The 21,194-nt window shown below is 41.1% G+C and overlaps 1 protein-coding gene across 4 annotated transcripts in view; it reads right to left on the bottom strand.

The window, feature by feature from the left end:
* The window catches only part of ralgapa1 (Ral GTPase activating protein catalytic subunit alpha 1), a 55,275-nt gene that overhangs the window by 21,447 nt on the left and 12,634 nt on the right, over positions 1–21,194 (bottom strand). For 3 of the 4 annotated variants that reach the window (XM_026356791.1, XM_026356792.1, XM_026356793.1), the window contains exons 18-41: positions 18,024–19,835; positions 14,957–15,081; positions 14,591–14,825; positions 14,283–14,465; positions 13,370–13,540; positions 13,065–13,258; positions 12,885–12,983; positions 12,547–12,702; positions 11,900–12,028; positions 11,645–11,770; positions 10,811–10,869; positions 10,570–10,678; positions 8,218–8,328; positions 7,895–7,963; positions 7,669–7,806; positions 7,253–7,436; positions 6,306–6,424; positions 6,081–6,200; positions 5,310–5,958; positions 4,842–4,957; positions 3,742–3,866; positions 999–1,070; positions 649–772; positions 206–361 (exon numbers count right to left, since the gene is read on the bottom strand). In XM_026356791.1, the coding sequence (XP_026212576.1) occupies positions 206–361; positions 649–772; positions 999–1,070; positions 3,742–3,866; positions 4,842–4,957; positions 5,310–5,958; positions 6,081–6,200; positions 6,306–6,424; positions 7,253–7,436; positions 7,669–7,806; positions 7,895–7,963; positions 8,218–8,328; positions 10,570–10,678; positions 10,811–10,869; positions 11,645–11,770; positions 11,900–12,028; positions 12,547–12,702; positions 12,885–12,983; positions 13,065–13,258; positions 13,370–13,540; positions 14,283–14,465; positions 14,591–14,825; positions 14,957–15,081; positions 18,024–19,835 (5,381 nt within the window). The remainder of the gene's footprint in view (positions 1–205; positions 362–648; positions 773–998; positions 1,071–3,741; positions 3,867–4,841; positions 4,958–5,309; positions 5,959–6,080; positions 6,201–6,305; positions 6,425–7,252; positions 7,437–7,668; positions 7,807–7,894; positions 7,964–8,217; positions 8,329–10,569; positions 10,679–10,810; positions 10,870–11,644; positions 11,771–11,899; positions 12,029–12,546; positions 12,703–12,884; positions 12,984–13,064; positions 13,259–13,369; positions 13,541–14,282; positions 14,466–14,590; positions 14,826–14,956; positions 15,082–18,023; positions 19,836–21,194) is intronic. The other variant, XM_026356794.1, reaches the window with a different exon arrangement.

Here is a 21,194-nt window from a genome sequence, read left to right as displayed (position 1 = left end):
AAAAGCCTTTTGTTAACCTAAAGCGTTATTACTCTATACTTTGTATTTCACAATTCACAGACCCACATTATTGCAGTGTGTGTTGCTTGAAATTTCTCACAAACACAGGCAATTAGTTACCCTGACTTTAACTGGACTAGAATGAACACAGTACTTCCATTAAAAACAATGATACGTCACCGGTCAGAAAGCTGGTGTGTGTTACCTTCTTGGTGAGGTTATGGTCCTGGTCATGGGGCATGCGGGTGGAGACATGGTAGATAACCTCAGTGGTAGAGGTGGCGTAGTAAGGTGTGGTCTGTCCAGTACTGCGATTGCGCTGGAGGCCTCCCATGAAGCCACAGTGAGTGGTAAGGTCCACCTAAGTGAAACATACATTAGCAACTCCCTTCTTAATACAGCCCATTAAAGTAAAAACATAAATCAAACCTACTTGTGGTCAACACAAAAAAAAATCTGTTTCATTTTAATCAATTTAACTCCAAATCATATTATAATAATTAAAATATTAGCTGTAAATCAGATAATAATATAAAAAAGTCAAACCTTTTTGACATTCTGAAGAAAAAATATAAAGATAAAAGTATATTTTAAAGATGCTCACTTCTTCTGTATAAAGAAGAAGTGAGCATCTAATTCTGATCTTACCTCCCAGCCTAGTCCAGAAACAAAGTCTTCATAAGCCTGGCTGCCTGCTGTGTTGGTTAATATGGAGTGTTTGTCTTCTTGGCCTTCAGCCACATAAAACACTGCTATTTTATGGGTCTCTCGGCTAGAAAAGAACAAAGGACAACAAGACAACTAATGAGAAATGTAAAATCAGTAACTCAAAGAAGTATTTGTCTTAGTACTTACCCACCCCTTAATGCTGGCATTAGATTTGCCAAAACAGCTACAACATTGTCATTACATTAACACTAGTGGCTAAAATCCTAAACGAACAGATGGAAAAGAGGGAAAGGTACAGAATAAGTGCTTTATTTTATATAATTTCTTACCACTGCCTTGAGTCCAGGTTCTTCAGCTCTCTCAGTAACTTCTCATTCTTCCTCAACAAATGAAAGTTACTCCTGTAAGACACAGGTACACAGTTTAGGAGTCATTAGTCAATGTTATAATTAAACCTACCTCTCTACCACTATTAGATTGGAGTATGCTTTTTAAAGAGGTAATGTTTTAGGTTTTATGATGCAGCTGCTTTATAAAGTATTCAGACTCCTTAATTTCTAAAATTCCTAGAAAGGCACCAAACAAAAAGTTAAAAGGGTCTGAACACTTACTAAAAGCCAATGTGCTTGCTGAAAACCTTATGAACACAGTTTTAAAAATCAATTTCAGCTCAAAATATTTTTTCTCAAAAATGTGTATCATCTTCATATCATCATCATATAGATGTCAGCATAAAAATGATTGACTAAACAGCCTGTATTGCCATAAACACCATCAGGTGGTGGTGTGACAGATTGGCTAGTCCAGCTAAAGGTTTGATTATTGTATATTGTAATATTGTTACTTTTTTAAATCTAGAAACAGTCAGCAACATAAATAAAACCTACCCTCTCCAAGTTGATGACTGATGCATTAAAGGTCAAACTGTCTTTAAATTAAAAACTCAGCTCCAACAGTTGTTTTTGCAGCTTTTCAAACATTCATTTGGCTGGTTGATATCAAATGTAAATTAAAATTCCTCGGAGGAGATGGTCTCACGGCTTGTTAAAAAGGCCAAGTTTTGCCATTTTTTAGGACCTCATCCTCAGACCAATTCTTGCACAAAGAAACAATTGTGTGTACCTTGTGTATATGCACAGTGATACCCTGTGTAACGCTGCCCTTGAATGATGTCCTCTCTACAGGACAGGCCATGTCTGAAAAGAAATATCTGTGTGTTGTGTTGTCTGTCAACATCTGAAAACAAAACTATTCATAAATGACCTGACCACATTCAAAGGCAGGCTGAAAACACGTCCATCACACCGAGAGGCGAGAAATGTGATAATGGTTTAAATATGTCGATGATGGCATGTATGATGAAAAGGAAGTGTTCACTGAAAAAGTGACAGAGGGCTTATTACAAACTTCAAACCCTGTTTACTTTCTCACCTCTACACACCTGGCCAGTTGCTGCGTGAAGTAGGTGTTAATGACGGATGATTGTTTGGAGAAGTTTTCAGATTTTGCCTAACAACACGGGAAAGAGGATTTCTGAGGTTTGGCCAATCAGCAAGCACATCTGTTTCTCAATATGGTCCCTGGTTTGGCCTTACAAATACAGATCACTGCTTATTATTACTGTACCACAAATGAGTAAATACAACAGCATCTGATGCAGAACACAGCTAGAGTCATCACCACTTTCAGGGTCCACTTAGAAAAGGAAAGGACCTTATATCTTAATGAAAACAAAAGCCTTTCATGTAGACCACAGGTCGCTCAAAATGTCCAAGGGACCAGCCCCCAGCCCTGGCAGTGCCAATATAAAGCCAAGACTCAAGCAGTGAAGCTTGAAGTGGACTGATAATGACACGTCATTCTTTTCACTCTTCCAGAGAGGAAAAAAGAGAAAGAGCTGGAGATAAAGAGAGAGGCAGCAATTTGCTCTTTATTAAAGTGATACTTGGTAATGGCCTCATTCTCTGCTCTCAAAGACTCCATTTACACCCTGGATTATAGGGAAAAGCATAAAAGGGGACATACACACGCACATGCACACACACGGGTGACTGTCAGTATCTTAGTGTCTGTAATGTCCCATATGAATACCTGGAGAGACATAAGAGGACAATAACAAATCATTAGACAATCTCTTCTTCTCTTTCCTTCTATTCTGTCTTTCTCCTTTCCCCCCCAGTTTCTTTACTCTTCTAATTTTCCACTGTGGATCCATTTATTTATTTTTTTGTTTTTATTCTCTCCATCTACACTTGCCTTATCATCCTGTTTTCTGATTTGCCATGTCTCCATCCAGCATTCTCTTCTTCAACTACAGCCTTTTATTCTAACTCCAAATGGGTTGAGTTTGATCAATAGAGTACTATGCTCATTATCGCACACACACACACACACACACACACACACACACACACACACACACACACACACACACACACACACACACACACACACACACACACACACACACACGTGTCCGTGTGTGTGTTGTTAACGCACACAGTGCGTTAAGAAGTCTATTGTGCAGCCTGAATGTAGACGGTGTAATTCCCTGGATAAAGTATAAAAAGGGATGAGTGTCCATTAGCTGGCCAGACACATTTAAAGTGATACCTTGACATTGTGTATTTTAGCCCAGAGTCATTGAGAAGATGAAATGCTGCACTGTGTGAATGGGAAAAAGTGGGGTCTAATTAACGCAAAATACTTGTTGAATTTTGAATTTTTTGTCTCATTTGCATTCAACAAGCATTTGGTTTGTTCTAGGGGAGACAAAAATTAATAAAAGACTTCCCACGTGCCTTACAGCAACATGAAAAACAGCCTTTTATTATTCGTTTCTCCTTAGGCATAAAACGTGCTTTCGGTTGTATTCATTTTAGTTTTCTACATGTTTTCTTGTAAAGGTAAAACTGTAGAGGAGGTTAAAGAAAAATCCCTACAAAAAGAAAGTCAACAGAAATACACAGAACAAACTAAATATTTGAGACATATGCTTATTGTATCTTTTAACATTTAAAACAAACAAAAACTTTTTAATTTGAGTTTTTGTATGCATGTGTCTGGTCTCACCTCTTTTCCCAGGAGTTGAGTCCCAGTATGTTGATCAGTAGTCTGCAGTAGTAGAAGGCCGACTGTGGTGTCTGGGTCTCTGGTTCCGTCTGCTGCACCGCCCTCATGTTCAGCTCCTCACCTCTCTGAAATATTCTACATTTAGTTGCAATAGTACAAACTGAAAATACATACAATACATAAATGAATAATGAACAGAGCTGAAAACATTGTGTATGTGCTTTTTAGAAAGGGTAACAGTGTTTAGATTTGATTTATCTGTTTTTGTCAGTTTGGATGTAAAAGTTTTGTAACGTTGAATCCTCTGGCCCCGACCAAATTGTGCAAAAGATGAATGTGAGAGAAAAGATCCACATTTCAGTTTTTATGTTCAGATGTTTACATCTGTACTTTTGTTAATGAAGTCTTCTGCGAACAGTAGATTGTGATACTTTCACTCCTGCCCTCTGGAGGTTGTTGTTGATGTCACTAACAGTTATTTGAGGGTCTTTCTTTACAACTCTTACAATGTTTCTGTCGTCAACTGCTGTTGTCTTCCTTAGTCTACTTGTTTGATGTTTGTTACTTAGTGCACCAGTGGTTTCTTTCTTCTTCAGGACGTAGCAAATGGTTGTACTGGCTATGAACAATGTTTGTGCAGTCACTATGATTGATTTTCCATCTTCTCTCAGCTTCACAATTGCTTGCTTAGCTTTCTCACCCGAAAGCTAACCAGCTTATCCCCTCTCCCTCTTTCTGGAGGAAAGGGGAGATAGGTGGGTGTGCAGAAAATGTGCTGCAGTAGGCAAAAAACATTTTTGCATTTGAATCACATTTTTAAATACTCTGGATATAATAGTCAGGTGAAAATTTGAGCTGTAATGCCCCTTTGAAAGTGTCTCATGGAAAACACCTATGGAAATTTGTAGAATTTGTGTATCGTTTACTTTCTAAAACCTGATATTATTGCTAGGGCACGAGGCTAGATATAGGCTATATTTCTGCTTGTACTGCATCGTTAGGAACCACTAATTGAGTATCCTCTCCATTAAGAAAGAAATAATGAAATAATTTAAATGTTTTTGACTAATTCTATTCAAATGAACATGGTCACTACATACATGAAGGACAAACTCTCTTTCAGCGGCACTCTGCTTCAGAATGGCATTGATCACGTCGTTCTCCTGCTTCTCTGAGACACATGCTGGAGGCGGGGCTGGGATGTTGAGGGGCATGCCTGGTGGGACCAATCAGGAGTCAAAAATTAGTCTTGTTGTGGTGGTGTGTATTGTCAGACACTGTGGCACGCCAGTATACACCTACACATGATTTGATGCAGGTTCCTTTGTGTATACGGAACATACTGAGGAATGTCCATCTGTTAAATGCACTTATTCTAGGTTTTAATTAGATGGTATTGCAGAGGAATATATCATTTTCTAATTTAGAGTTATTTCAAGAAATTGTATAAATACAAACTACTGGCAGCTTCTTTTCAAACATACCTCTATTATATATATGTTTAAAATTATTAAAATATGATCAGGACAATTCCAAAGTCACAAACATCAGGTGCTGGGTGTATATACCTGTTCTCTGCAGACACTCAGGACTCGAGTATCCCAGATACTGCAGCATTTCATCCAGCGCATCATCACCGTCCCTCAGTGAATCCCACGCTGGCACCGCCTCCCGACAAACGCGCTTAGCCAGTGGCGGAGCCAAACGCTGTTCCAAGACCATGTCTCTACGATCCCTCTCCCCATCCAATTTATGCTCCTTTTTCTCCTCCTCCTGCTGCTGCTGCTCCTCCTCTTCCCTTTCCCCTACTCCATCTCCTCTTTGATCGGATTTCTCTTCCTCGCTGATGTTTCTCTCCTCTACATCTTCCTCCCCCTCTCTCTGAAACTCATCACCCTCCATCCCTTGTCCTCCCTCCTCAGAATCCCTCTCCTCCTGCTGCTGCTCTTCCTCGCCTCCTTCTCTCTTTACTCCCATCTTCGTCGGCGGACCTCCTGGTGGGGTGCGTAAATGAAGATTTGCACTGTGAGGTGATTGTGTGTGTGTTAAAAGTGCATGTGCTGGGCTGTTTGGGGAACACGGTGGAGGCCCGTAGAGGACAGCAGAGTCCCAGGAGTGTTTTCCAGCTACATCTCGAATGATAACACGAACGCAAGCAGGAGCAGATGACAAGCCAGCTGTCATTCCGCCTCCTGGTACACCAGACTCTGACCGGATCTAGGAAATAGACGAGAGAAGAGACACAGGCTGCCTAAATTTTCCAGATATTAAAGAATTCATCCTGGCACCAAGTTAACACATGAAAATCTGTCAAGGAAACTCCATTCAGTTAATTTTACCTGTAGCACTGAGAGCAGTGTGGAGCCGTTCAGAACCAGAAACTGTAAGTTTGGTGAATGAAACAGCTCTGGTCCAAGATCTGCACTTTCACAGAATGGGTTGTCTTGGTTTTCACACACCTAAAAATCATGGGCCACAGGGTTGAAAGAGTTTTATTCTCCTTAGTAAAAGCATATCCAGTTCATTATCGCAGTGTCATTATAGTTACACTAAATAACCTGTACCTGACTAGAAAGAGTAGCAGGTCCACCAGACATTGGATAATGTCCAAGATGATTGACTAGGTGGGTGATGACTGTTCTGGCTGCAATGGAAACCAGGCCCTGCTGAATACGACTACGAACTGCAGAAAGAACAGACAAAAGACAGTAAAAGGATGAGTACTACTATAAGGATATAAGAAGGAGAAACTGTTACTACTATGATTTAGTATTTAAGCTCCAAGTTACAGAAAAGCTCCTGGAACAACTGAACTAAAAACTCAGAAGAGGCACAAACACAGCTTCTACATAGTTTGCCCCATGCTGTGAGAAAGCCAATGCCATCACATACGGTGCTGCCAGAAGATCCTGGCTAATCAACATCATTACACACACACTGTGACACACACAGACTTTCCAACAGCTCCTTATTGACAGGGCTGCGTGTAGAGTACAGATATGTACCAGCTGCCTAAACCTCAGAAGTGCACAGAGAGAGGAAGTAAAAGAGTTGAGGCAAATTAACAAAAAACAGCCGAAAGAAGAGAACCGACGAAGACAAACATAAAAGAAATGAAAGCTCTAGCAGGGTGATCCAGTCGTTAGAGTTGTCACTGTGTCCTTGGGGACCACAGCAGGAGATAATACACTCTTCCACATAGAAGCAGACAGGTGTGCTTGCATACATACACCTACCCTTCTCAATTTGTAGTGTCTGTCGGTGATTTGGACTTTGTGTCTCCTAGTTTGTGTGTGTGTGCATCACTTCACATGCATGCAAAAATTACAGACTCTAAACAGATTACTGGCAGCAGTCTTGTGTGTGTAAGATATTTTGGACCATGGGAATAGCAAAACAAATAAATGCTAATTTCTCTGGTCCTGTCCCTTGGAAATCAGTCATGATGCAAAATGATGGGAACTATGTGTTCTTAAGTTGTGCAGTGTGTTTACACTGTTTGATCAATTACCTTCAGTGACAGGCTGTAGTTTGCTGGAACGTTCCGAGTCCGGACTGTGCAGAGGTTCTGGTTCTCTGAGGCTCTCTAATGGCAGGAATGGGTCGTAGTCTGGACTCGACAGGTCTGAGAGCTGCAGTGGGTAATACTTGGGACTGTTGAAAGAATGGGCCCCATACACACAGCCATGCAATACCTAGACATAGTTATTAAGAAAAAATATAGTGCAGTAATTAGCTTTACTGAACTTAGGTTTATGTGTCTTTATTCTCAATAGAGATCATGTATTTTCAAAACATAATATACCATAACATCTTAATAATGACATTTTAACATGAGATGCTTGTGCCAAGTGGTGTTAATCTTGATGAACATCATTTATTTCAGTGTAAATGCTATGCCACAATGACACAAGCACACTTACAAACCTTATAAATACAGCTGAGCAGAGTCTTGGTAGGCTGGTCCTTCTCTGGAGGGCTTCGTGTTTGAACAGGCTGAAGGAGAGTGTTTGGAGGCAGAGCCATTACCCAGTCCAACAGACACAACAGAAGGGAAACTACAAGCTGTAATACACACAGGAGTTGACAGGATAAGACACTGTAAAACAAGATTACTATCAAAACAAAATGAGTAATAGAGTGTGTAGTTTACCCTCTTATCAAGTTCATGAGGAGAAGACTCTGTAGTTGGCAGCAAGTGTGTAATGGTGGCAATTAAAATCTGAGGAAAATACAACCAGACAAAATTGTTGTCGGTGTTAAAACTTTTGCTACTACTTCAAAACCAGGGACATTAAAAATAAATGAATATCATGCTGAAGTAAAAAGTGACATGCTGCTACATGTATGATATTCGAAGGCCCTAGTTTTTACACATTATGATATGACATGCTGACTGTGACTTGATAAATTAAAAATTAGACCAGGGCATATATACATATTCCATTATTTATTCAGAAGTGATTTATGTCTTACCTCTACAATCTTCTTTGGCGTGTCAGGGGGGAATTTCTGAAGATGATCCACGTAACTAATCAGGAGGTGAAGGATGTCTGATGCCACCAGTGCTACACTCTTATTGGGGTACTTAGAAATCAAACACACAATACTGATGTTAATTCATTTTCTGTGGGTAATGTCATAGTCAAGCAAGATATTTTTCCCATTATTCCTGCACTAAAGAATAGGTCATAGATAAAAATTCCACAAAGTAAGATATACCATTATTTATCCATTATAGTATTTTCAATCCTCTGTTTTCTTGGAATTGTAGTTTTACATGAACTACTCATAAAATGTGTAAATAGAGGTTAATTAATATATTTGTAAAGAATTTGAAAAAAAAGGGAGAAGAATTTGTAGTTTATTCTAATGAGGACCACCCAACAAAACAGAAATGCTTCTAGATAAAACTGAGGGAGGATGAAGAGGACAACATGAAGTGGCTCTGCGCTGAAATATGATAAACCCTCAAGTTGTGTGTATGCGTGTGAGTAATTGTGTGTACATGGCTGCCGGTATGTAGGCAAGAAATTCAAAAGTGGACAAAATGTGTGTATATTTGTAACTGTGAGTGTGATGCTGCTTGCAGCATTCCCCCTGGATTAGTCTCCTATCTGAAGGAGGACCAAACATATTGACAGTCCAGGGTTCGCTCCCAGGAGTAAGTGAATGCATGTGTGTTGCTGTAGTGTCCTAGCAGGCCATTGGCTGCCGATACACAAGCTAGGGATTCCAAGGTGGAAAAGGTATGTGTGTGTGTGTGTGTGTCCATCTCAAGCCACTTGGCTGTAGATGAGACAGTGCATGTTGGACAGTTTTATTCTGATGCACAGGCCTCCCAGTCTTGTGGGCTGAAACAGACAAAACCAACTGAGGCTATTTCACTAACATCAACAATCATCTCCATGTTTGCATCAGACCTTGGCTGCCCACAATGTTTAATACAGGCCAACCATCCCTTACCATGACTGTCTCTATCCAGGACACAGTTCCTATTTCAGTGTACTTAAAGTTACAGGATGCAACTTTAAAATAAAAAAAAATATTTTTCTTGGTAGAAATATGTTACATATATCTTAATATGTTGACATGTTAAATATATCTTAATATGAAAATGTGCTGTTACATTACAGTCATTTAGCAGACGCTTTTATCCAAAGCGACTTACAAGTCATTACAAGGTACAAAGGTAGGCAGGGCAGCGTGAGGAGGTCTTGCCTAAGGACCCCTACTGGAGGTAGCCATAGCTGGGATTTGAACCCCAGTCTCCCACATGGGAGGCGGTGATGTTACCACTACACTAACCAGCCGCCTCAGGTGCTGTTGATGCTTGCTGCAGAATCATTGGACAGCATTGGCATCAGTGCAGAGATATCCGCTTCTAAATATTTTTAAGTGAGGCTAGCCTTTTAAGCCTTTTCTTTTTCACTGTGATTTTGAGTCACGCTTTAACAGTAGCAGACAGTAGAGGAGGGCAGAGTCTTGTATTAGTGCTTGAATTAGTTTAAGTTACATGTTATGGCTTTTAGATTGTAACCCTTTATCCTCACTCATGCTATGGCCCTGATCAGACAGAGCACTTTCAGCAGGCACATCTCACTGCCTTTTTGTTAAAGCCTGTTCTCATGTATGAACAGAGACCTGTGTAGGTGAACAAAACTCTCAGAAAGAGGGAAGAGCATGGGGCCTGGATGATGGGGACAATCTTGCTGTCAATCTCAATCAAATTAATTGATTTGACAATAGAAAAGGCATTGAGAGGGCTACTGAGAAAACTAAGGTGCACAGAGCAGAAAAATGCTCAGCAAAGCAGAAGGCTTCATTATCACTGTAAATCTTTACAAAAAGATGCTGCATGTTGGTAAACGTCCCCTTAATCCTTGTCTCTGTGATTTTGCTTCGCTACAAATGTTAAACTTGGTTATTTAGACAATATATTATTGTAGTAAATCATGAAATATTCTATGGACAAGCATTAAACTACACTAAGCCTAATTATACATCTGGACAGAATATGAGCAGATGCTCACAGTCTACTGTGTTGTGCAGATCAGTTCACATACAGTCAATCAGCAGCCTGTTGGACTCTGTCACTGCTTTGGTCTTGTTTCACTGGATCACAGTCAGAAGGACTGCAGTGATCAGCAGCGACAGAGTTTGAAAACAGGCAAAGGCCAAAGGCCAAAGGCTGTATGCGATCATCGCACTCAGATTGACATGTGACCCTTTCATGTGACGCTTATATATTACATTTCACAGTAAGAAAAGTTAAAGGTTACAGTCTGTGTGTAACATAACCAATGTTTTTTACACAGTTTGACTGACCTTTAGAGTAACACAGATGACATTGAGAGCATCTTTAATCTGCAGATGATGAGTCTCATGAGCCAACTCTTCACACAGCCAGATACCGAGACTGCACAGAGCCACACACCTAAAAAAGTACAGTAAACAAACAGTAAAGACACACTGCTGTTATACACATAGAGAAATAGATACACATAAAGAAGCACACAAGATCAAAGTACACATGTACACATGTAAAGTACGCCACCAGTAGTATTACCTAGCAGGAGCAGAGGGTTCATCCCTGGCAGACGTTAGAATGGTTTTGATAATGTGCTCCTATAAAACAAAGAACACACAAACGCAGGTAATAAATGCCATTTGTTTTGTGTTGTTATGTTGACTGTGTAACCTCACATTCAGGTCTCAGACACAAAGTTAACCTCTCTTTCTTCTTGAAAACTGATACAAGGAATTGGTATGAGGTGTTAATCCATAGCATGTTATACACATACAAGCTGTAATAAAGGCGGACACACAGCCCAGACACATTCAGACACTCATTGGTTCCGTCCCTGTGATTAATGAGTGCTTAGTGATTCGAAACAAGTTTCTGCCCTGAAAGAAACCAGCGAGCGGACTGAGGTGCTGCCTTGCATGGCATTAACTGTTTACACAACAACAACAACAACAACATTACTCCCATAGCTCTGGACTGTTACAAGAATAGCTGATGAGGTATTAACCTATTAGCTTGGTTCTGAGACACCCTACGGACAGCAGGCGTGTTACAAGGTTTAGACTGACCTGGATTACACACAGAGTAGATAAAGGTTTGACCCTCAGCTTTGTTATGTGAGACTGATGATCCAATCAAACTCTTCTCTACACTAACTGGTTCATTAAAGTCAGGGACCAATCTCAGTGTGGATGTAATCGCCAGTCCGAACTAAGTATCTACTACCAACAAAAAAGTATTAAAAAGTAGTTATTTTTTCCAAAAGCATCTTTAGCATTAATTTCATTTTCATAACTTACTATGACAAAGGACAATGTGGTGTTGTTTATAGGTCAACATACTACCCCTCAATCCCCTACTATTGCTTGCTTTTACCTTGACGTCAGTGAACTTGGTGAGCACCATGTCAGCCGTGGTGGGATGGAGGGCTGGAAGCTCCCCATAAAAGTTGGGAAAACATACCAGAGATCCAAGGAGGATCTGCGCCTCCACTCTCGGAGCCTGCATGGAGGAGGGAAAAGACAAAATGTAAAGAGAAACACACACGAAATGAAAATTAAAAAAGAAAACACTAATGTACTGTATGTGTGTGTGTCTGGACTGAACAGCTGAATTGTTTGTGTTGGTTACATTGAGTGATGAGCAGGTGGTGACCCTAGAAGCTGCAATGATGAAGTCCAGGATGAGCATGGTGGCTCCAGGTAGACCAATACTGAAGAACCGGGGACTACAGTGCTTGATAATGGTGTTCACAATGTCCTGTAGAAATAACACATATTTTAAAACACACTCTTATAGCTGAAGCAGACATTCTACAGCTAGAGCACAAAACACACCATGTTTCATCTTTTAATCTGAAACAGTACACACAGTTTAACTAATAATAATAATAATAACTAATAATAGTAACTACTTACTGTATATTGTTTTTGAAGTTATATATGCAATCGTATTAAAATTAATGTGGACACTGAACATACTTGTTAGTTTAACTTGAAATAAGTTGTTTTGTGATTGTGATCATACAGTTACTTTAATCACTCTTCAAAGTATTCCCGGTTATTCCAAAATGCTGCAGCAAGAGTAGTGACTGGATGATGAATCTGAGCCATCTTTTAGCTATGCTGCTACATATTTAGGTTCTAGGAGACTCCTGTACTCTCCTCTAAATGCTACTATTAACAGTCATTAACTTTGTGTCTTCATTCTCCCATAGTTGTGCACAGATGTATGTTCCCTACATAAAAATTAAATTGAACTGAATTGAAAGACTCTACCTGGTCTTGGTGCAGCAGCCCTTGGTGCATGATGTTGTAGAAGTGTGTGAGAAAGTCTGTGTTTGGGGAAACATCTTGTCGTCTCTTCATGATCCTGCATATCAGCTTGTAGGCATGAAGCTTCCCCTGCTTGTAACGCTCAGTCAGCATGGTGGCCTTCAGGAAAATAAACACAGAAAAAAACATAAAAACATAACAGAAACACACACATACATATGAGTGTTTACACTGTAAACTGGAAACTATTCATATTTATTGAGGGAAAGTAATAAATACATGACAATAAGATTTCACTATGAATAGCAGATCTCCTATAGTGACCAGTCAGTCACACCTACCTTGAAGAGCCAGGGGGTTAGGATTCTCAGAGGTGGGATCAGAACAGGTGGTGGAGGAGATGACTGGTTGTCCAAAGAAATACCCAAATTATCTCTTATCTGAAAAAAGAAATGCAATTTTTACCAACAGAATCTTTATAGAAAGCGTTTTGTCACGGTTATAATTGTGTCAGTACTTGCCTTAGCCAAGTTTTGCCACAGTTCACACAGATAGTCGAACACTTGAGCATGGATCTCTGGGTCTTTGATGCTATTGACATCCCCCAGGATACCCAGCATCCTCCTCCACATTACCGTGGCAACATCTGCGTGCCATCCAGTTCGAGAACCACCCGCCATCACGCTGCAGTCCTCGCTGGGGAACTCACTGGTTTCTACAATCAATCAATGAATCAGTCATTGACTCTTGCCTCTCATTCACAGCTGTGACTTTAGTGGACAAAAAAGAAGGAAATTGTGTTTTTCATTGTGTGTATGACTATTACCCAGATCATCAGGGGTCTGTAAGACAGAGTTGTGGAGTTTCTGGTCCAGCTGAAGGTGTGTGTGTGAGTGAGAGTGTACATGATCGGTGTGCTCTGCTGTCAGCGTAGCAGGGGAGGGTGTCTGAGACCGAGAGCCCCCAAGGGAATGCATTGGAGACGCGCTCTCAGAACCTAGACAAGGCAGTCACATGACAAGGAGAAAAGAAGAGAAACATGAAGAGGCTGAAGAAACAGATGCTTCATTTGTTTCTATTTCACTTGGTTAAATTTGGTTAAACCTATCCACCATGTTTAATTTCTCTCAGATGTTAGAGGAACATCACTTTAAGAACTGTGCTCCATTTTACTTAATATTCCTGTACACCGACCTATTAAAATTGTAAAATCAATCACAGCCGAAAGGACACTTGTGTAGGTGGTTAGAGCTGGGAATCAAAGCCCTGACCCCATAGTTGATGGTGGATCCTTTTACCTGTTGAACCACAGCTGTGTTAGTAGCTGGACAGAGCTCAAGTTAACATGGCTTTGATCTTGATCACATGACGGGATTCAGTCTTGTTGGTTAGCATGGGCGGTAAAGTGCTAAGTCACTGCAGTTTAAACAGAATCGGACCACTCAAAAAGAGCCGTTTCTGGTCAAACTGTAAGTCCTACTTCCGATTTTATGTTTAAAAAATCTGCCTCTCCCACTCTAAGCTGCGATATCACCCGCTCTAGCATCTGAAGGTTCCATTCATTCACTCCCATTATAAACTTGAAAATTGTCAAAAATCCATCATGATACATAAACTGTGATTCTAATAATTACCTATTTAATATAATGTATATATCCACTATTGAAGGTACTGTTCCTTGCATAGATGGCTATACAGAAATACGTCTAGAGATGTCTTCATATTAGTGGGGGACATACCAGTAACAGTGACAGTGTGGCTGAGACTACTGGTCTCTGAATCAATGTGAAGTGTTGTCAAACTGGCAACTTCATGTTCTTCACAAGCCACACCCCCGCCCAGGCTGTCCTGGTCCAGTGAGCTGCCTCGACCTCCTCCAGATCCTACTCCTGCTCCACACGCTTCTGAACTCAAAGTAAAATCTACAAAATACCACTGAGTAACTAGACAGGAAAGAACTGCAATACAAATCAGACAAAATGTTCTGGCCAATCACTCAAAATATTGGTAATCGCTACATAAAAAAATGTGGTCCTTTGTTTCTTACTATCAAACTTGCAGGTGGAGTACTGAAAGGCATTAAAGGAATCTGATTGGCTGTCTGAGCTGATGACATCAGAACCACTGGCACTTGCAGGTGATGTCCACTCAGATGGAACCCCTGGATCATCAATAGGCCGAAGATCATCTGAGGGTCGTAATCCAGGACTCTGCCCCGCCTCCAAGAGTTCAGGCAGATCCCTGGGAACCTCTAGACTCCCTGGGCTGCTGCCACGACGACCCTGGGCATCAAAAGGTTAGTTAGTAGCATTTAATATTATGCTATGTTATAATATTTTTATTTATTATAACAAATTATCATTTGTTTAGTCATAATGAAGATTTCATCAGTAAGTCTGCATGTTGTACTGACCACTGTTCCTTTGTTCCTCAGTCTTTCCTGAATGAACTCATCCATGAGGTCGGAGAAGTTTGGGTTGCTGCTTCCTACATCAGTGGAGACTGGGCGAGCCTTCTGCACCACCTCCTCTTTGTTGGCTACACAGAAATGCAGACATAGACCAAGTTAAGATAGAAAAAAAGCATAACACACACACAGACAGAAATGGAAGACAGAGAGTAAAATGTAAACGCTGTAATTTCTCTGTTGTAACTATTAAAGCCCTCTTTGTGTGTTTCTGCTGTAGGACTTAATCTTAATTAAAGACTGGTGTTTAAAAAAAGCCACATCACAGTAGCCATCAAAACCCACCAGACAAGCAATGCAGGAGTTAATTCACACCATGCACAGAGAGCGAGTAAGAGTATTGTTAGGTTCAAACAAGCAGCATAACAGGGGCCTACATTAGTGCAGTTATTATGAGTTATGTTGCTGTTAGCTAAAAAGCGATGACAGCGGTCAGTAGGAGTTTATCAACTTTGATGAGTAAATATCAATCAACTCTAGGTCAGATGAGTTTCAACCTGCTGCTTTAAGAATTAACCAACCAAATTACTTCTTAATCTTGATCTCAATCTAAAATCCAGGTCCCAACGCAGTTGACAGAGCCTGGTTACTTCTAATCCAAGCTACTGAACAAAGCCACTCTTGATTTTGCTGTCAACTAGTTGATGGAAATTTCATGTTGTTGCACTAAAACCTCCACTTACCCCGTGGCTGCTAAACAACAGAGGTTATGTTCACATTGCGCTACCATGCAGGTGCAATATTACATCACTTGTGACCGGTTGTGATCAGATGCACAACAAAAGTTGACACTTACAGCCCACAATGGTCAGTGCAACAACAACAACTGTCTTTCATTACAGGTTAAGCTCCTTATTCTAATAATCAGGGTGCAGTAAAAAGGTGAGATCATGAGGGAACTCAAGCTAAGAGCAAATGTTTAAGGAATTTTAAGAAAGCCCAAAATAAAATTTTGTTAGGAATAACTTAGCTGATATATTAACACATACAATTAGTATGTTACTCAGGTGTCTCTTCTTGCCCAGATGTTAAAAACCTTGAATCTAGTTGTGTCTACTGGTAAACTATTTGAGTGTAATGGTTATTTGCCATGCCAACAGCAACAGGAATGAGATTTCAGTATGGTACAATATAGTATGTTAGCCTGAAAAATCTGATCCCAATAGGATTCTTTCTTACAGCCTAGGCCTAATAAATAAATACTGGCATGTATTACGGATTGTGAATATCATAGCAGGACTAAAACATGAAAGGACTGGCACTGCATTTCGAGAAGTGAGTAACACTGCAGACATGCTAAACTGCAATGTAGGATGGCATTAACATTACATTTCACATAACCTTTGTTTTCTAATGCGACTTAATTAGGGGTTTGGCAACTTGCCTTTTTGTTGTATTTTCTAAGTCTATCAGAATGAACCGACTTCTTTTCTCCTGGTGTGTTTGACAGTACCTCCCCAAAGCTAACAAATTAAATGCTGCAAATCTTCTTAACTAGAAGCTGAGGAACTGCTAACCTTGCTGTTATTCTGTAAGAGAGATAGTCCAAAGATAGGGCAGAATCACTGCAACAGCTCTAAAAGCATCGCACAGCAGAACAGCTTAGACAACTGGCAGGTGACTGCTTCACTGAGAAGCTTAAAAATTACAGAAAACTGCCATCATCTGAAAACACTTTAGGTTAACATAGCTCAGGTCAGGGCAGAGACTCTGACACTTGATTGTATTTCAGCAAAATACACATGTATAAAAATGTAGCAGAGGGGAGAGCAGCAAAGCACGCAACACCACAGCTACAGTGGCTGCACCGGTGGAAAGGTGATATAAGCTTCCTTGTCCTTTCGCTGAGGACTTGCACCCATTCTGTAAAAGGAATGGGTACCTGCTCCCTTCACAGGAGGCTGAGCATTAACATGCATTTGTGTGAAACTGCGCTATAATACATTACTATATGCAATAAATTGCACACAACCAACACAAAGGTAAACAAACCAAACATATATACAAGGTGAAAAGAAACATCTAAATAAAAAAAATGTGGCTGTGCAACAGTAACTCCACATCGCGATTCAGGCAATTAGTAGTATTACCTATCTGATCCTCAAAACAAAATAAATTCACTCAAGTTCTACAGTCTTCATTAGAAAATATAGATGTGTACTTCAGATTCATGTGTGGTATTATCCTGTGGCAGTGTGTAAGGCAAATAACCATTTCAGATTGCTTAACTTGAATACCCTTCAAATTCTAGTGTATATCATCATATTACAGGTGGAGTTCATACATAAAGTCTTATGCTGCACTCTTGTGGCTTCAAGATGCAACTACAGCAATATGTTCATGCTACATATGCAGTAAATGTGCAAAAGCTCTAAAATCAGATTTTCCTTCTAGATGTCTAAAAATATATGTTACAAGGATCTGAAGATACAAAATGCAATAAAAACTAAAAAGGCTTTCTCTCGGGTATTATGAACGTGTAAGTGTATTTCTTTTATTTGTGCTTTTAACATTTCAACTTGCAGTTCTTTTTTCCTTGTTTCCTTCTGTGTAGCTGAAGAGAGGCTGGAGTCCATGGGGGGAGGCGAAGGAGGCACAAGGAGGCCGCATGCAACATTGAGGAGAGGGAGGAGGTGGAGGAAGGGGAAAGCAATAGAAGAGGTTAAAATTCCAAAACCCTTAGAGGACAGAAGACAGGAGAAGGAGGAAGGGGGCTTCTCAGGTAGAGAAACAAGTGGCAAGGTATGGGAGGAGGGGGGGTGGGTCCTTGACAGGAGGCAGGCTTGAGGTGGGGCTACGTTCAAGAGGAAACACATCAACAGGGAGTTGAATTTCAGTCCAGCAGCAAGATGATGAGTGTCAGCCAAAAAAAATGATTTAAAAAACCATTCCATCATAACAAACCAGTTAAAAACAGCCAAAAAGGAGAAGAGAGTTGATGTTTGTGTTTTGTATTTTGGTCTCCACAATCTGCTGTGTCCTTTGTGAGCACTTCGTTCCTTGCAATCCTCACCTGGTGTTGACGTCTTTCGTCCAAAGTAGCCCAGGACATGGGAGTAGAGGTCCCTGAGTGATGCATCACCCATGGCTGCCCGGCCCTGCCTCTGTGGCGACGAGCCTTGGGATGACCCCTGACCTCGGGGCCTGGGTTTGGAGGACAGAGCATGAACCACAGTCTTATAAACGCCACCAAGTAGAGCCCCTTGGTGGTGGCGTGAGACAGTGCTGCCTGGTTCCTGAGAACGTGAGCGGGAGGCTCGAGATCGCAATGCGGAGCGTCCTAATCGGCCACGCACGCCTGAGGAGCACAAGCTGTCTGATGATACCTCTGAGTGCAACTCAGAGCCTAGGCTGGATCCTGCACAAGATCCGGGATACTGCTTGTCATTGTCCACTCCAGACCCAGATCTGTTTTCCAAACCTCCAATTCCTGCTGTGCCCCCTGCCCTGCTGTTATCCATAAAAGTCCCAGAGGCTAATTTCTCATGTGCTCCTGCTCTATGGCTAATACCAGCCACAGAGCCAAACTTACCTGCACCCCCTGCTCCAAACTTTCCTCCTGACCCCAACCCAGTCCCTGGCCTTTCCCCAGCTGAGTGACTGTGTGTGTGGAAGTGACTGAGGCGACGCAGTCTAGCCTTCCAGTGAGCCTCTTTACTCTCAAGGGGGTTGTGGAATTGGACAGACTCAGTTGAGGGCCGGAAGCTGACATGAACACTGCCAGAATGGTGCCTCTTGGTGCTACTACGGGACGCTTTAGCCTTAGTTGTATCTGAAGTTTGGGGAGTTTGATTAGCTTCAGTGCTGAATTCTACAGGATCTTGTCTAATTAAAAAGGGCCTCTCATTTGCTGCTGCTTCATCCTGTTTCTTCTCTCCTATTTCCCTCCACATGTCACATTTGCCTTCCAATGCTTCTTCTCCCTTCTTCTCCCCCATGTTTCGCTCTGAACTAGAACTTCCCCTTGAACTGGGTGAGGGCCACTGACACTGCAACTCCAGACATTCATAGATGCTTCGCTGCTCTGCCTCATTCTCCTCTGCTGAATCTACACTGCTATGTCTCACTGAGTTACTTACCTGTCTGTCCTCTCTTATCACCTGTATTGCTTCTCTTAACTGTCCAGTGTGTTCTACTTGAGTTCTAGCCACCCCTGTTTCCACTGGTGTAGGTAAAGTAACACTGTCTAATGTATAACCACGGCTATCTCCCTCTCCAGCCTCCTCCTTCCTTTCACCTCCCTTTTGAGTGAGGTAGTCCCTAATGGAGGAGAATAAGTCATCCTCCTCTGCCCCAACTCCCATTTCACTATCTTCTTCATCTATGTCCTTTTCAGATGAAAAGGCAAAAGCAGAATCCCACTCGCTTACCCAATCAGAGCTAGAACCTTGGCTTTGAGAGCCAGTGTGGTGCCAGAACTGGTCGTAAGTACTACCATCATCTTGTCCCTCTGAGGTCGAGGAAACAACACCATTAGAGAAGGTAAAAAGGGTGGGAAAGGGGGAGGTGAGGGTGTGTGGGAGTGGCTGAGCCGCGTGGCTGTTGGTTGCGAGTAAAGAAGTAGTGGAGTGTTGGTGGGGGGGATTCAGGATCAAAGTGGGATCCCTCTGTGGGTCTTCACCTTTGACCCGCTCAGCGATGAAAGGCTCCATGATGTCAGAGGCACTGCTGCTCCTCGCAAGGGAGGATGGGGCTGGGGTATCCAGGTCACAAGCCCCACCCTGAAACACCTCTGAACAGGAGGTGGCAGGAGCCTCATCGCTCTGGGAGGAGTGACGCATCCGAGAGGCGCGGGAGGTCAGCGTGATTGGTGGGTCCTCAAGATCTAGTAATTAGGGAAAGATAAAGGAAGGGGAGGGAGGTTAGTTAATGGGTAACTGGGAAAGAACACACCTTTCTAATGAGTGCTAAGAAGATCATTAAACAGACTAGCTAAACATACAGCCACTTTTCTATCATGATCATCATGAGCTTGGCAGCATGTCTCTGAACTAGATTAAAGGGAGGTGTGCAGGAGATCATAAATTACATGGACTGTACAAATTTTACTTTAGAACAAATCAGACTTTTCAATTCAAGGGAAGAAGAATTCACATATTCATCATGACTTTGAACACATTTCTTTTCAGTATTAACATTTATCTTTCAGTTTGTTACAGTTTTATGAACATGCTAGTGCTGTCTGCCATATAAACACATTTAAGACCAACACAAAAACAAAAACACCTTCACTTTAGATTTCTACTTCAGTGATATCCACATCTTGAGATCAACTGAATTGTAGAAGGTTTCAGTAACCTGAAACAACACGTTAAATATGCACTGTCACACGACAATGGACATGCACTCCATCCTTGATCATGAATTTCAAAACTCTACAGAAGAGCAACATCTTTAAGATATTTCCACAAACACAAAGCAAATGTAACAAACATAATATCTAAGTAAATTACTGTCATAGAGGATACTTTAAACTCTTCACCACTTGTAGGCTCATTTAACGCCACCCAAAGTATAAATGATATGAAGTTACAGTGGCAAGAATAAGTATTTGAACCTTTTGAAATTTTGTGGTTTTCTGCAATAATTTCTCATAAAACATGATCCGATCTTCATCTAAGTCAAGAGTATTAACAAATATAATGTGCCTAAAATAATAACACGAAAAAAATTCTGATCTCTCATGATTTGCCAATACTGCTGTGGAGTGTTAATGTGCTCTTTCGCCAACTTCAGGTGTGCAGTAATATTAATTTTAGTAAGCAGTAGCTTCCTTCGTGGCGTCCTGTCATAGACACCATGCTACTTCAATGTTTTACGTATTGTAGACTCATGAACACAGATATTAGCCAGTTCCACTGATGCCTCCAAATCTTCGGTGGTCACTCAGGGTTGCTTCTTTACCTCATTAATGAGTGATGTGCTCTTGGGGATATTTTGACTGGCCGTCCACTTGTTGGTAGAGTAGCCACAGTACCAAAGTGTCTCCATTTGTAGAATGTTTGCCAACTGTAGACTAGTGAGTTTCTAAAGTCTTTGAAATCACTTTGGAACCCTTGCCAGTTTTATGTAAATCAACATTTCTTGATTGTAGACTCTCTGAAAGTTTTTTCAGGACATGGCTCAGAAGTACATTCTTCTTTTGTGGAGCAAACTTAAAAGGTCTGATTAGTTTTTGTTAGTC

This window comes from Anabas testudineus, chromosome 12 (genome assembly GCF_900324465.2).
Source record: "Anabas testudineus chromosome 12, fAnaTes1.2, whole genome shotgun sequence".
In the NCBI taxonomy this organism is placed as follows: domain Eukaryota; kingdom Metazoa; phylum Chordata; class Actinopteri; order Anabantiformes; family Anabantidae; genus Anabas; species Anabas testudineus.
The sequence above is the reverse complement of the archived record's forward strand: the minus strand, read 5'-3'. Positions and strand labels throughout refer to the sequence as shown.